General features: G+C 46.3%; 1 protein-coding gene across 1 annotated transcript in view; it reads right to left on the bottom strand.

The window, feature by feature from the left end:
• Positions 1–487: 487 nt before the first annotated feature.
• Positions 488–16,650, bottom strand: part of MMP21 (matrix metallopeptidase 21) — a 73,014-nt gene continuing 56,851 nt past the window's right edge. Inside the window, exons 5-7 of the mRNA XM_063963308.1 lie at positions 9,676–9,933; positions 3,360–3,532; positions 488–1,772 (exon numbers count right to left, since the gene is read on the bottom strand). Coding sequence (XP_063819378.1) covers positions 1,473–1,772; positions 3,360–3,532; positions 9,676–9,933 — 731 coding nt within the window. The 3' untranslated portion in view covers positions 488–1,472. The remainder of the gene's footprint in view (positions 1,773–3,359; positions 3,533–9,675; positions 9,934–16,650) is intronic.

The raw sequence follows: 16,650 nt of genomic DNA, 5'->3' as shown, positions 1-16,650 counted from the left end.
ACATGATCATCTGTCTTTATGCAGGAATGATTGTGTTAGCATTCTATTAAGGTCAGGTGCATTCTTCAGAAAATACATCATGGCTTATGAACTTATAAATATAAAACAAACTTTATTGTGACATGGTAGATTATTAGATTATATTTATACACTATATATATATATATATATATATATATATATATATATATATAAAACAAAACAAAAAAGTACAAGTTTTTCCAAAAATAACCTAATCAGCAATAAGCATTGTCATTTCTAGCATGTTAAATCCTTTTGTAGATACAGAAATAAGCAGTACTACAGGATTTCTGTCTTTTAGAAAATATAGGGGCAGATGTATTAAGCCTGGAGAAGTGATAAAGCAGTGATAAGTGGAAGGTGATAACACACCAGCCAATCAGCTCCTGTCTTTTTTTTCAAACCTGTAAAATGATTGGCTGGTGCGTTATCACCTTGTACTTATCATTGCTTTATCACTTCTCCAGTCTTACTCTTAATACATCTGCCCCAAAGTCTTTAAATATAAAATTAGGAAACTTGTGTTATTAACCAGCTAGATAGGAATACATCTATCTATTGTCGTACTTAAAGGACATAGGGGTCTATTCGTGAAGCAGTGAAAAGTGTGGAGGAGTGAGCCAGCCCATGGCAACCAATCAGAATTGAAGTAACAGTTATAATTGGCGTACTATACAATTGTACTGAGCAGCTGATTGGTTGCCATGGGCAACTCCTCCACTGGCTCACTTCTCCACACTTTTCACTGCTTCATGAATAGACCCCAGTGTCCTAACGTGCAATTTATGTTGCAGAAAAGAGCTATTAGTGTGCACAAAAGAAACCAAGAGAAGTCTGAGCATTAATGAATGGTTCTCCGTTACCCACTGGCCTTACTGTCTGCAGGTGAGAGAGGGCAGTTTACGTCCTGAAAACTTGTGGCCGGAGAGCAATTAAATGTAGCATTTGTATATGGTTTTATTGTGGTTACATCTATTGCAGAATGTGTTTTGCATCTGCTTTGTAGAGACATGTTACCATGAGTATCATCAAACATCTTTATGCAATTTGCATTTAGGTTTAATGTCTAGTTTCAGGCATTTTGTTGTCTGAACCATTTTTCATGACAACACAGCTTTGCGCCTCATGCCTCAGTAATGCCTCAGTGATGTGACAAGCTACTAGTGAATAAGCTACGTTATCACGATCATTGGTCAAGGCAACAAGATGGCCGACAACTGGTCCTCCGGTCTGTATATACAGCAAGTTGTTATTGGCATTTGACTGGAGTAGTGCAAGTTAGTAACCCCTGTCTTGGAATTTAGATCTCCCATGTTAATCTAGAAGCCTTCTGTGGAAGGGCAGAATGTTCCTGGGGTCTATGGAAAGGCTGTAGATAATGAAGCGCCAGATCATCCACCGTTACAGTATTTCCCTTCTCCTCCACGGTAAGCGCCACCATTAAAAAAAAATCACAGTTTCAGCAGCGATGGATGTACGTTACATATATCAAACCAGTGCTCAGAAATAGTCAGTCTGGGCAAAAGCCCGTTGTGTGGCAGAGAAGGATTTGTCCTTATATCCTTGTCATTGACCACTTTCCAAAAGTCCTTTCCTTTGAACAGAAAGAGGGCGCTGTGGCTGTAGGAGAAATAAGCCGCGTCCAGGTGACTTCTCGGGTGGTTGTTGCGTTGAACGGCCGGGAAAAAGTCAGTTATCTTCTTGGGGAAATTAGGGACAATGCGATTTCTATTGATATCGAAGGCGTACACCTGTGGACAAAGGCATTGTGTGTTATTAATAGTTCATTGTGTATAGTATTATTGTTGTATAGAAGGTTACCAAATAAGCATCCAGCGGCCTGTTCTAAATTACCTGTACATTACCTGTAAAAATAAAACTCCACCTGGACATAGCCTGAGTGAGTAAAGGGATTTCATGTTCCAGATACACTGCAAAACTCCTTATATTCACGTACAAGGGTTATTGCAAAAGAAATGTAGGTGTTTGAATATACTATGGAGCACTGGCACAAATATGGCATCATGTTCCGCTGGCCTCTATTGTACGTAGTACCACAGAAAAGAATGAGTGCCTGTTGGGCAGCCTATGGTATCGTAAAGCCATACACAATAATGGAGTTCCCGCCATTGTTTGTAATTTATGCATCATTTATTTTGTTGTGCAGTTATAACCTTACTCACAGTGGCCTACAGCAGAGGTTCCCAAACACGCTCCTCAAGGCACCCTAACAGTCCAGGTTTTAAGGATATCCATACTTGAGCACAGGTGAATTATGACCTCCGTAAAATTGATTTAACCATCTGTACTCAACCATGGATATCCTTAAAATCTGGACTGTCAGGTTGCCTTGGGTACTGAATTTGGGATATGGATACATTATGTTTTCTGGATTTCATATCTAGACTAGACAAGTAGTATATAGAAATACAGAGGACCTAGGACTGAGCCTTGTGACAACTCCAACTGATGAAGGTAGAGGAGGGGTGGTAGAGCCAGGGAAATGAACGCTAAAGGAGCAGTATGATATGGAGGAATTTAAGCCAGGATAGGGCAGTGTCCCAACAAACTAGGGACTGTAGTATTTGTATGAGAAATAAGCGATCAAGGGGTAAATGTAATACGGTGCGAGAAGCCGGAGGTGCGGAAGTTTTGTGTGAGAATGCCCATATTTTTAAAGCGGCAGTCATTTAACAGGGAAAACCAGGTTGGTTTTGCCTTGTTAAAGATTGCTGCTTTAAAAATACAGGCATTCTCGCACAAACTCCCGCACCTCCGGCTTCTTGCACCGTATTACATTTACCCCAAGTGTCAGATCCATCAGAGAGATCCAGGAGAATCAGAAGTGGGTAATGTCCTTTAGATTTAGTGGTGATGACATCATTCACCAGTTTAGGGTGAGAGGTACTAAGCAGTGATAAAACTGGGGAAAAGTCGCAACCAATCAGCTGCTCTGTATACTTTTATAGTATGCAAATTATAAATGTTATGTCAATGCTGATTGGTTGCATTGGTTGCCATGGGTAACCTATCCACTGGCTGACTTCTCCACTGTTTTCACTGCTTAGTACAGCTCCCCCTTAGTCCCATTGGAATGTTGGTAACATAAGCCTGATTGAAGAGAGTCACACAGGTTCTTGTGATGTGAGCCAAGCCTCTCCTGATGCTTGGAGGGCATGGGAGATGAGACTGTTGGAGTCTCGCTCAGAAACATTCTCAGAATAAGAGAAATTGGGACATGTTTGAATAATGACAGAGAGACACCAGACTACAGATGTGCATTTAATCTGTCATTTTAGATTTACTGATGTTAGTTGAGAATTAAACGTTCAACTCACCTGGGAGTCTTTGAAGAAGTTAATGTGCTGGGTCCTCCTGTCGAAGAATGCCGCATTGATTGGGCTGGGAATTCCAGGGAAACCCTCAGAGATGAGCCTAGGGTACCTCTGTCCCTGAGCATCCTCCGCATAGGCCTTGTCACTTTCTCCATCGTAGCGCCAGAACTGAGAACCTGTTGTTACAGGAAAGAGACTCATTGCACATTGTCCTCCACAGCAGCTGACGGTGTGCACTGTATGATTCTGCTGCCGTCACTTTACTAAGTCTTGGACAGATAATAGGAGGAAGCTAAATGTCTCAGAGTACTAGTTACCTTAACTACATTTCCCAGGCTTCCCTTTACATTCATCTGCTGTATAGAATGTTTTGTGGAATGTATTGATCAAATCCCATATAGAGAGTCGTCTTTTCGTATGTTCTCAATTGGTAGTTGCCCAAGGGCCCCAGGAGTATGAGGGCCCTAGGCTGACAGCTGAGGGTCCCCCTTTTCCAGGGGTACCAGATTTTCTAAAATTGGCCCTGGGGAACTGGAGATATATGACTTCAAAGCAGTGGTCCCCATCTGAGCCCTGTTAATTGCCTTCCAGCCAGATATCTGTCTGACTGAGAATATACTGCAAAAGCTGGGACTCTCCCCTTTCGAGGACACTGGCAGCTTGTCTCTACTATGCCCAGAACCAGAGATATCAGCCTTCCACCAGCTGGTCCCTGCTCCAGCTCCACACGCCTGATATACAGTTTTATATTTTTGTTGGTGGATTGCTCTGGCCCCTGATATCTGATCCCCAAGTCCCCAGTACCTCCTGAAAGGTGAGACTCTCTAGTTTTTTTTATCCAATTGGAAGCTAAGAAATGTATTTTCCTGGCACTGGAGATATCTGTAGTCAAGCAAGCTGCCTTCCCATCGGAAAATGATGAATATTAAGCCCACTCCACTTTCCACCCCTCCCCTGAGTTTGAAACACCCCCTAACACCCTGGAAGTCATGTACCGGGGACCCCTTCATTCAGCCCAATGCCCCCTTCTACAGTTTAGTGTTCTCCTTTGTGAAGATGCCGGCTTCCAAATCACTCAGGTACGGTGGTAGATGAAAAATAAACAGTGGTTTATTGAACAGAATGGGTTATAAACTAATAAACAGTTCAGCACACTTCTGTAATCCAATTCCACATGACAATTCCCACCACAAACTCCTGACAGAACATTACTTCTTAGTCAAGGAGGAGAGAATCTCCCCTCGGCTTTCTGGGAAGCTCTACTTAAACCCCAGAAGCTTCATATTGCAGGGGTGTGTTTGGCTCCTTTGTCTTAGGATCTTTAAGCATTGGAATACAATAAATATTCTAATCAAGGTGATTATATCAGCCAGAGAGCCACCATGTCTGGCCAACTCACTGTTTAACAAAAGGGACAGTGGTACCTGAAATGAGTCCACTGTGGTGTAAGTAAACAAAAGGAAACTCTAATACTAACAGGAATAACCCACATACAGCATACCTCCCAACTGTCCCGATTTTCGCGGGACAGTCCAGGTTTTTTGGGACTGTCCCGCTGTCCCACCCGCAGGCCGCAGTGTCCCGCGGTGGGGTGGCAGTTGGGAGGCTCCTGTCATCGCTGCCCTGCTTGGCAGAGCAGCGGTGAATAGAAGCTGTGCGCGTCTATTCACTGGAGACAGAGGGAGAGGGGGCATGCCAGCAGCTCACAGAGCGCTGGGCATGCCCCCTCAGTGATGAAAATGGGGGCGTGGCTCGCGATCGCGGGTCCTCTCATGAAGCCACGCCCTTTTCAATAAGACACGCCCCTTTCCAGACCGTGCGCGGCTTTGTCACGCGTGTGTCCCTCCCATTTTCAATAAGCCGTGTCGCTCCTTGAGTATTTGGAAAGTTGGGAGGTATGATACAGTATAACAGATAACATAACACAAGGCATACATTACAATATTAAGGCTGATTTAAACACAGTATGGGGGGAGCAGGGTCATGCTATTGGGGTAAAAAGTACATATTTGACGTGGGAAATGTTGCATAACTACATTAATTGTCACAGACCTCTCATTTCCTCACATCCCTCCTGCCCCATCTCCTACCATCTGTGTAGTAAGGGAATAATTACTGTAGCAGCAATTACTGCTCCAGGTCCTACATGCTGAGCGGGAGATAGAACACCCCCTACCGCCCGTGGAACATCAAAGCTGCCGCTGATAGCACCCCCCACTCCTACCGCTGGAGGATGGGTAGGGGCACCAGTGCATTGCTGTGCGCAGGGGCCTACACTGCTGTTAAGACAGCCCTGCCCATATACCATGATATACTGGAAGGACGTGAATTGTGAGTCCATGTAATAGGGAATACAGATTGTAAGCTCCACTGGGGCAGGGACTGATGTCACTGCGATATATGCGCTATATATTAACTGTTAATAAAGTTAACTCATATACTGTATATGAGCACCAATGAAGACTGTCCATATAAGATGTAATACCTATAATAACAATACTAATGTAATAATGCCTGGAATAGACCTAATGATGTAATTGTATGGGAGTGGTGGTGCTATAATAAGACTTAACTTACACTGTGTCAGCGTGCTTTGAAGAAGTCAGCAAGATGAAACGCGTCAGCGGCCACATCCAGACTTATTTCAGGCTTCATGCACCTTCCCAAGCCATCATATTACACCATTATTTCTCTGTTTTTGAACTCCTAATTTTCTGGGGTGGGATATGGTTAATTAATACTACATCTTATATAGACGTGCATGCGTACGTGCTGGAACGCGGGGGAAGGGGGGCAAGGGGGCGTGATTTAATCGAAGGACTCAGTGCAGCCTCCATCTACAGCTAATAAGGGCAGTGTCAGGACTGAGATAATCCCGTTTCCGGCTGCAGCACCTGCTGTGATCATTGTATCTTACACGTTGCTGGGATGGGCTCCTATCAGAGCACCTGTCCCTGGATGTCATTTTTAATACATCTGGGTGGAAATGAATTTCTTATTGACCGAATAGCGGCAATACATTCTATTTATCGAGTCTAAACCTCAATAAACAGTATATGCCCCTTAGTGTTGTATTTTTTTCTAGTACATTGGGGGTTATTCCAAGTTGATCGCTCGCTAGCTAGTTTTAGCAGCCGTGCAAACGCTATGCCGCCGCCCACTGGGGAGTGTATTTTAGCTTAGCAGAAGTGCGAACGCATGTGCAGCCGAGCTCTGCAAAAACAGTTTGTGCAGTTTCTGAGTAGCTCTGAACCTACTCAGCGCTTGCGATCAGGTGTCCGGATTTGACGTTATACACCTGCCCAGCGAACGCCCAGCCACACCTGCGTTTTTTCAGACACGCCTGCGTTTTTGCAAACACTCCCTGAAAACGGTCAGTTGACAACCAGAAACGCCCCCTTCCTGTCAATCTTCTTGCGGCCGCCAGTGCGACTGAAACTTCGCTAGAACCTGTGCACAACCACAACGGGCTTTGTACCCGTACGTCGCGCATGCGCATTTCGGAGCATACGCATGCGCAGAAGTCTCCTCTATGCTGCTTTGTACATAAATGTGTCTGTGCTGTATATAGATATAGATACAGATCTATCCTCCATCAGCTTTGCCGCTAGCCGCTTCAATCGCGAGTCGTTTGCCATAAGTATCGTGTGCATGCCCGTGATTCATAGGATCGCATGGTTATGTACGCTCCGGCGAACGGCTAGTCCCACGTGTGACCCATTCACAGGTAAGCCGGCGGTGGCTGCATCTGTAGATAGATAGTTATCTCTATCATAAGGTAGGTGGTGTGGCAGGTAAGTCCAGCTGCCCCTGAGGGGGTAACCTTCAGCGATTTAGGGGCACCAAAATTAAATTATATCTTCAATCCCACCCCAACTGAAAAGGCTGCGTGCATGCTGGTGAGATTTCTGTTCCTGACCCTTCACAGTCGCACACTGTCAGACCACCCACTATTCACATATGAAATCTTCACACCATGGGGGTCATTCTGACCCGTTCGCATGCAGCGGTTTGTCACTGCGGTGCGAACGGGTCTGGAATGCGCATGCGCGGTGGGCGGGGTCGCCGGGTTACGTCGCGTCTTACGAAGAAAGCGGTCGCAGAGCCGACCGCAAGAAGATTAACAGAAAGAAGGTGTTCCTGGACGGAACCAGACCGTTTGGAGCCGTTTTCGGGGAGTGGAGAAGAAAACGCAGGCGTGTCCAGGAGAACGGAGGGCGGATGTCTGACGTCAAAGCCGGCTCCAGCATCGCAGAGATCGTCGCACAGGGTAAGTATGTCCAGGGCTACTCATGTTGTGCTTGAAAATTTTTTAGCTTAGCAGGGCTGCACAAGCGATCGCAGCCCTGCAAAGCTCAAATACACTCCCCCATAGGCGTGGACTAGTTGATCGCAGCAGCAGCAAAAAGTTGCTGGCTGCAATCAACTCGGAATGACCACCCGCGTGGATATGTAAAGCACCAATATCAGAAAGGCTCGGGGTTCTGGTCTATGGAAAAGATGTAGATTCACCGATCACTGCTTCAAGAAAGCGCTTGTGTTTTTCTGAGCATCATAAAAAATAAAACCATAAATATGTCTTTTTTTATTGGTCCATTTCAGTCCAACTTAAAAGAATATATAGACCGATATTGATGGTGTTCATTGTCATAGGGATCGGTAACCCCTATTAAACCCCAACCCCATGTAACCCTAACATGGGGCCCGCAAGCTGTTTTTGTTTCCTCTTTCTTACAGGAAGAGGGTAACTATACCTAACCCTTTAATCGGGTGTGGATCGTTGGGTCAACAGTCATTAGGTCGACTAGTGACTAGGTTGACATCTGAAATAGTTCGACGCAACCATTAGGTCGACCTGGATGATGTCGACATGGTAAAATGTCGACATGAGTTTTTTTGGATGTCGTTTTCTTTGTAAAGTGAGCGGGAACCCCAATTAGTGCACCGTGTTCGCTCGCCATGCTTCGGGCAAGGTTACTATTCCCAATCGTAATCAACGTGGATCATAAAGTATGAAAAAGTAAAAAAAAATTTTTGAAAAACTCATGTCAGCCTTTTCATGTGTCGACCTTTGCCATGTCGACATAGTGACCATGTTGACCTAATTACCATGTCAAGCTAATGCATGTCGACCAATAGTGGTTGACCTAATGAGTGTCAACTTAAGTGTTGTCGACCTAAAGACCGGATACCCTTTAATCAGGGTTCCGAGGTGACAACTACAATGGGTCGCTATGTACAACATCCAGGGTCCTAGTCCAGGTTTGAAGGCTGTTTTGCCAGCTATGTACTTTATACTCTGATAATACTTTATAGTATAACACATGGGGGAGATGTATCGAGTTTGGAGAGAGATAAAGTATGAACCAATCAGCTCATGTCATTTTTCAAACACAATCTGTAATGACAGATGCTGATTGGTTTGTACTTTATCAGTATACTTTATCTCACTCCTAGGTTTGATACATCTACCCCCATAACATTCTGTTAAAACTGGAGCAAAGTTCATTGGTGTCAAAAGCTGTCCGCTGCTGGGGGCCAGAAATTTGGAACATCCCCCTAATGTTCTGCTCTTTGGTGGTCATTCCGAGTTGATCGCTAGCTGCATTCGTTCGCTGTGCAGCGATGAGGCAAAAAAACAGCACTTATGCGTATGCGGCGCAATGTGCACGCGCAACGTACTATTACAACAAACGATGTAGTTTCACACAGGGTCTAGCGAAGCTTTTTAGTCGCACTGGTGGCCGCAGAGTGATTGACATGAAGTGGGCGTTTCTGGGTGTCAACTGACCGTTTTCTGGGAGTGTTCGGAAAAACGCAGGCGTGCCAGGAAAAACGCAGGCGTGGCTGGGCAAATGCAGGGCGCGTTTGTGACGTCAAAACAGGAACTGAACAGTCTGAAGTGATCGCAAGCGCTGAGTTGGTATTGAGCTACTCTAAAACTGCACAAAAAAACGTTGCCGCCGTTCTGTGATCCTTTCGGTCGCACTTCTGCTAAGCTAAAATACACTCCCAGTGGGCGGCGGCATAGCTTTATTCACCCTCCTGGGTCCTGCGACATTTACTAACACAATTAATTATCTTTCTGACTTCTGGTAAGGCTTCTACAATATTTCAGCCTTGGGGAGTTATTTTTTCTTCTTTTATCCTTGACGTTGCATAGGATACAGCTCTGAGTACTGGATATAGGTGCCGTATCCCTGTCTGTTCTTTAGATGGGACCTTTGTGCACCATAAAATCAGACTGCCTGGATGGCTTTATTTCATGAAGTTGTTGCAACATGCAGTGACCTTCTATTGCCATTATTGCTCTACATACCTTTGAAGAAGTAGCAGTCGTCCTTGGTCCAGGTCCACACGTGTACAAAGGCGTCAATGTTCTGTGTGGGGATCCCTTGCCAACCAGTCGACACTGCAACTGGATCTCCATAGCGGGTCCTGTTGTTCCGGTTCTCATACATCCAGTACCAGCTGGTTCTGAAGAAGTAAGTGTTGTATCGGACAACCGTCTCCCCGTACTGGTTCCTCTCCTTCCTCACCCAATCGAAGACAGTGTCAAAGGGTCCTTCACAGGATCCTGGAGATGGACACAACACGTATTCATGGGAAGCACATACAGAATTTCTGCAAGATAACAACCATTTATACTCCTAACAAAGTGTGATGAACCCTTCTACACCAGGTGTAATGTTCATTTAAAAACAGGTTGTAGAGCGAAGTATTACTATCGTTCTAGGTTGCATCATTCAAACGTTAAAGAAATACTGTATACCTACTCATGGAATTGTCACCTGTTCTACCTAACACGGTTTAGAGATCCTTTGTGAGATGAATTAATGGGTAATGTGGACTAATACAGGATCAAACCGATTTTCTCTGCTGTCTTGGAACAGTAACTGGTATCTTGTAATGGTATCCGGTCCTTAGGTCAACAGTACTTAGGTTGACACTCATTAGGTCGACCACTATTGGTCGACATGGAAAAAGGTTTTCACTTTTTGTTGGTTTTTTTCTCATTTTTTGAGCTTATTCATACTTTCCAATCCACGTGGACTACAATTGGGAACGATAACCTATGCCGAGCGCAGTGGTAACGGAGCGAGGCACCTTGCCCGAAGCATGACGAGCGAAGCGAGCCATGCGAGGGGACATGGAGCACTAATTGGGGTTCCCCGTCACTCTACGAACAAAACGACACCATTTAAAAAAAACAAGTCATGTCGACCTTTTTCCACGTCGACCTTGTGACCATGTCGACCTATTTCAGGTGTCGACCTAGTCACTGTCGACCAATAGTGGTCGACCTAGTCACTGTCGACCTAGTTACTGTCTATGCAATGATCCACACCCCGTGTAATGCGTTGCATGCTGAGCCACTGTAATCTAAAGTCCTAACTCATTGAGAGTTTGATGCAAATGCAGTTTGCACCTTTTTTTCTCCTGCAAATTGCACTTTTTCATTTGCGCATCGCGCAAAAGATTCTTATGCAACCTTACTTGTGGCACCAGATGCATCATACGCAGGGGTTAAAGTGAGCCAGAACGGGGCGGAACTGCGTTCTGTCAGTTCCACTTGGAGACGGAACGCAGTTCCGCCTCCTCCGGCTCACCTAACCCGATGTGTGGCCGGCGCTGCAGGGAGATGCCGGGCGCCCGCTGAGATGGTGTTACCAGCGGGCATCCCCCGGCTCTCTCTCCACAGCGGCAGCTGGAGGAAGGAGCTCAGTACTGAGCTCCGGCTTCCGGCTCTGTCACTGGGCGCTATGGTAGAGACGACATGACGCCTCTCTCATAGGGGTAAATTTACTAAGATGGGAGTTCTATTTAAGATGGGATGTTGCCTCTAGCAACCAATCAGATTCCACTTCTCATTTATCTAGCACCTTCTAGAAGATAAGATAATACCTGAATTTTGATTGGTTGCTATAGGCAACATCCCATCTTAAATAGAACTCCCATCTTAGTAAATTTACCCCATAGTGCTGAAGAACGGGCGCCCAGAGGACTGCAGCGGCCGGACATGGAGCGGGGCTCGGTGAGTATGGTGTGTTTTGTTTTTGTTTTTCTCTTTTGTATAGCGGCATCTACTGGGGGCAAACTACTAAGGGACATTACTACAGAGGGCCACCTACTGGGGGCAAACTACTGGGGGGCATTACTACAGAGGGGCTCCTACTGGGGGGCATTATTACTGAGGGAGCATCTACTGGGGGGCAAACTACTGGGAGGCATTACTACTGGGGGGCATCTACTGGGGCAAACTAATGGGGGACATTACTACTGGGGGGCATTATTACTGGGGGCTAACTACAAGGGGGCAAACTACTGGGGGGAAAGCTACTGGGGCAAACTACAGGAGGGCATCTATTGGGGCAAACTACTGGGGGGCATCTACTGGGGGCAAACTACTGGGAGACATTACTACTGGGGGCAAACTACTGTGGGGCATCTACTGGGGGCAAACTACTGGCGGGCATTATTACTGGGGGCAAACTACAGGGGCATTACTACTTGGGGACTAAACTACTGGGGGGCTAAACTACTGGTGGAATTACTACTTGGGGGCTAAACTACTGGGGGCTAAACTACAAGGGGGCAAACTACAGGGGGGCATTACTACTGGGGCATTACTACTGGTGGCTAAACTACAAGGTCAAACTACTGGGGATGAACTGCTGGGGGCATTACCCCTGGGAGGCTAAACTAAAGGGGGGCGGGGTAAACTACTGGGGTCATAACTGCAGGGGCATTACCACTGGGGGCATATTTACTGGGGCTAAATGACTGGGGGCATTACTACAGGCAACATTACTACTGGGGGCAATACTACACAGGGGCATTACCATTAAAGGCATTACTACTGGAGGGACTACTAATGAGGGCATTGTAAAGGGGGCACTTCATAAGGGGCATCACTCCTGGGGACATAAGGGGCACTACTATTGTGGGCATTGCTTAAGATGCACCACTACTATGGGGTCTATATAAGGGGCACTACCAGTACAGTGGACATTGCATAAGGAGCACTACTACTGTGGGCATTGTATAAGGGGCGCTACTGCTGTGGGCATTATGTGTATTATGGGGTGCTACTACTGTGGGCATTATTACTATTGTTTGACCACGCCCCTTTCTTTTTTAGACCACACCCCTTTTTGCGGCGTGCATAATACCTTTATTCGATGGGTGCCGTGGGGAGGGGGTGATTTCCACCACCTCTGTAGGACCACTTTAAGCACTGATCATACGCTTACAAACCCTTGCTCCAAGTGACCTGGGATGGGGGTTGGAGAGGTGTGTGAGCGCCGCAGCCAAACTACAATAAGGGGCATTTTCATGCTTGCCTTGCTGACACCAAAAACCAGACTTTATACCGAAAAATCAATTAATCATTCTTAAACCCGCCTCTATCTGTTTTTACTCTTCCAGAGCCTGAAGAACACAATTGTGCACCTCCCACAACAAAATTAAGAACAGGGAGGGAGCCCAGTGTCCCCCAGTGATTCTGCAGTGAGCATAAAATCAGCATAAAAACACAGAAATAAATACAATTTACAGACCAAAGCATTTAAATAATGCCAAGTGTATATCCTTCCTTTCTCTGCTGTTACATGACATAAGTTGAATGTAATGGCGATGTACTGTAGGGTGCAGGGCAGCAATTGTTTTGTCTGCGCATATGTCTGAGTCGCACCGTGCATGTGTCCCAATTTTGTTAACACAAAGTCGCAAAATAAATGTAGATGCAGGGGCTGGTGTACGTTTTCATGGTGCAACCGATGGTGGGTACACACTAGGCGAGGTGCTCTATGAGCGACGTCGTCTGGTGTTTCTCCCTCCCAACCGGGGCAGTCGGCGGCAGTGCATACACACTAAGCGATACGACGACCATATTGCTCAGTAACGTCACGCCGCGGCCGGGCCGTGCAGGCAGGCCTTAAACGACAGTCCAAATTGAGCTGCATGCACGGCCGACAGCGAGGGTCGTTAACGACCCGTGGGGCCGCGCATTGCACGTCGTCAACGGCATACATACTTGCCGAGAAAGTAAACGACGTCGCTCAGGAAGGGTGAAAATGAGCAACGTTGTTTTCTTTCTCGGCAAGTGTTAATGCACCTTAAGATGCACCAGTTGGAATTATAGGGGTATATTTACTAAAGTGCGGGTCTATAGAAGTGAAAGACAAGTGTTGACATTCAGCAATAAGTAGCATCAAATATGTAATCTGCTAACTACGGACATGTGTGCGCTACAGTCATAGGCGTGCGCAGCACATTTTATTAGGGGGTGCACCATCGGAGGGGTGTGTCTAGCACCGCCTTTTGGGCGTGTCTAGCACCATCTATTGTCGGTCAACGCAATATAAAATATCCACCCTTGTATCAATCCTAATAAAGCAGATACATTGTCAGATGTTGTGGTGTGCACCAAACAAACACCCCTGATGGCACTCACTGCAATTACACTGCTCCTCCTCAGCTTGGTCTGGCTCCCCCTCTCTTTCCCCTGCAAGCTGCAGCAGCTTACTTACAAGTCAGCCACTCACTGACACTGACAGTCGCAGACTAGTACTGCTGCTGGAAAAATGAGTGACATGTCATTGTTGCTGCTGACTGCCTGCCAGTATTGAATGTGTCTTCCTAAGAAGAATGCTGGCTGCATGCTGATCCTCATCAGTGGCTGGCGGTGGCATAGCATAGAAGGAGAGAGGTGGGCATGTGGCAGGTGGGCGTGCGAGCAGCATGACGTCATCACGTCACATCATGCTGTTTTTGTACATGGAGGTGGAGCCGGCAGTTTGAAAGCCGGTGGCAGTGGCACCCTTGATTAACCCATGCGTCCGGTCAGTAATGCAGTCCTGACAGGGTGCAGCGCAGAGGGGACAGTAATCAGCCTGCTCGGCGATCGCTGCATCAGGCATGTGAGATCGGGGTGCCAGACATTAGGGGGTGCCTGTGCGCACCAGGCACCCCCCCTGCGCACACCTATGGCTACAGTATATGGTAGCAATTATATGGCATTAATAGTTAAAATAATTTATATTGTGAAATCAATTACAGATCTTGAAAATGATTAGCTGTGTTTCTTTTTCCGCTTGTTACACATTTGGTTGTTATCTCTCTGCTGTACTTAAGTATTATAATTTGTAATTTACCCACATAGTTCATGAGAATTTAGCCACCAGGGGGCCCTGCTCTATTGGAGTGTTGGATTATACCTTCAATTCTCCATCCCTGTTGTACTAACAGCTCCCACTCGTATCTGGCAATAAGGTTCTCCCTGGAGAATTAAGATGAGGCTCTTGCATAACGAATGTACAGATGATTAGCAGTATGTGTAAATAAGGTGCATTTTATCTTTAAATGGCATATCTCTTTATTATATTGCAGACACGTAACCCCTGCTATATCCCATATGCAGTGTTATTTACCAGTGCATTTCACCCCTCCAGCATCTCAGTATCTCTATATTTACATCATTACTTACCTGCAGCCCGGGATATTGCTTTCCAGCTTTTATTGGCATTTTCATGCTGGCTTTATAAGCTTTTTATGTTTTTATTTGTATGCATGATATTTTGATTAAGGTTACTCTCTGTGAGGTTATTTTTCTTTGTTATTATGTATATTGAACATATTTAAAGGAAGATGCATCTTATTGGATTTTATATGGAAGTAAAATTAATAACTGGGGAAGCAGTTTCCAGAATCAGCAATGAAATGGCGCATATATATATATATATATATATATATATATATATATATATATATATATATATGTATATACATACAAGGCCTGATTCAGAAGTGGACGCACTGTAAATGTATTGTAGGATTTGAAGCGATTTCTTGATACTGCGCATGTGCCTAAGTTGCACAAAACATGCGCACCAGTTGTGGCAGCGCAGAGTAGCATTTGTTACCCTGCAGAGATGCAGTTGTGACCCTGTAGAGTTGCAGTTGTGACCCTGCAGAGATGCAGTTGTGACCCTGTAGAGTCGCAGTTGTGACCCTGCAGAGATGCAGTTGTGACCCTGCAGAGTTGCAGTTGTGACCCTGCAGAGGTGCAGTTGTGACCCTGCAGAGGTGCAGTTGTGGCCGTGCAGAGTCGCAGTTGTGGCCGTGCAGAGTCAACTTGCGGACCCTGATGATGAATAGGCCCCATAGATAGAAGTCAGAGAGAAACAATATCTTGAAAGTCAGTGAGGCTGGTTAGCAATCAGGTATTGGCACAGTAATGTAATGCCTATTACCAGGCCCGGCGACAGGGGGGGTCAAAGGGGACAGCTATACCGGGCCCCGTGGTTCAGAGGGGCCCCGAGGCATAGTGGCACAAAACGGGTGCAGGTGCATCTATTAATATCCCGCTCTGGCTACCTGCTGGCCAATGATGTAAATAAAACAATTCACTGACCTGGCGGAATCTCCCCCTCTTGCCCCGTACAGCACATTGCAGCTGTGGTGCAGGCAGCCTCCACGAGTCCTCCCGCGTAGCTCCGCCCCCGCTCCAGCGCTGACTTCCCATGGGGCTTTGGCAGCTCCTGGCTGGCTGGGTGACGGTCTGTGCTGCTCTGAACTTTTCTCACCTTGACTCCTGACAGCCCGCAGGTAAGCTTATAGCCAGCCTCCAGCTCCCCGACCCCAGCCTGCCGTATGCACTCCAATTCCCAGCCAGCCCACAAGCCTCCACCCCCCTTAGTGTGTTTATCCCCCTGTAGCCAGCCTCCATACCCCCTCCCCATAATGTGCTCCATTGTAGCCAGCCTCTATGCCCCCCTCCCCATATTTTTCTCCCCTGTAGTCTGCCTCCATACCCCCTCCCCATAGTGTTCCCTGTAGCCAGCCTCCATATCCCCCTCCCCATAGTGTTCACCCCTGTAGCCTGCCTCCAAACTTTCCACCCCATAGTATGTTCCCCTGCGGTCAGCCTCCAGCTACCCCCTGTATTGTCCACACCTGTAGCCAGCAGCCCCCACATATATAACACACACGCACACACATACATATATATATATATATATATAGGATGAAAGAACGAGGCGGCACTCTGGAGACTTTGGTGAAGCGGTGAACTTTGTCAGGTGAGACTTTATCAACGTTTCGGGGTGCAAGCCCCCGTCATCAGGTCTGCTTGGGAGGGCACCGGAGCGTGAGCCTTGCTCTATTAGCCCACGGGAGAGTGCCAGACATATTTCTTCTATATATATATATATATATATATATATATACACGTACGTACGTACGTGAAACTGTGTTGGGAGGTGTTGATGGGGGGGCCCAGAGAAATACATGT

This window comes from Pseudophryne corroboree, chromosome 3 (assembly GCF_028390025.1).
Source record: "Pseudophryne corroboree isolate aPseCor3 chromosome 3, aPseCor3.hap2, whole genome shotgun sequence".
Lineage (NCBI taxonomy): Eukaryota > Metazoa > Chordata > Amphibia > Anura > Myobatrachidae > Pseudophryne > Pseudophryne corroboree.
The sequence above is the reverse complement of the archived record's forward strand: the minus strand, read 5'-3'. Positions and strand labels throughout refer to the sequence as shown.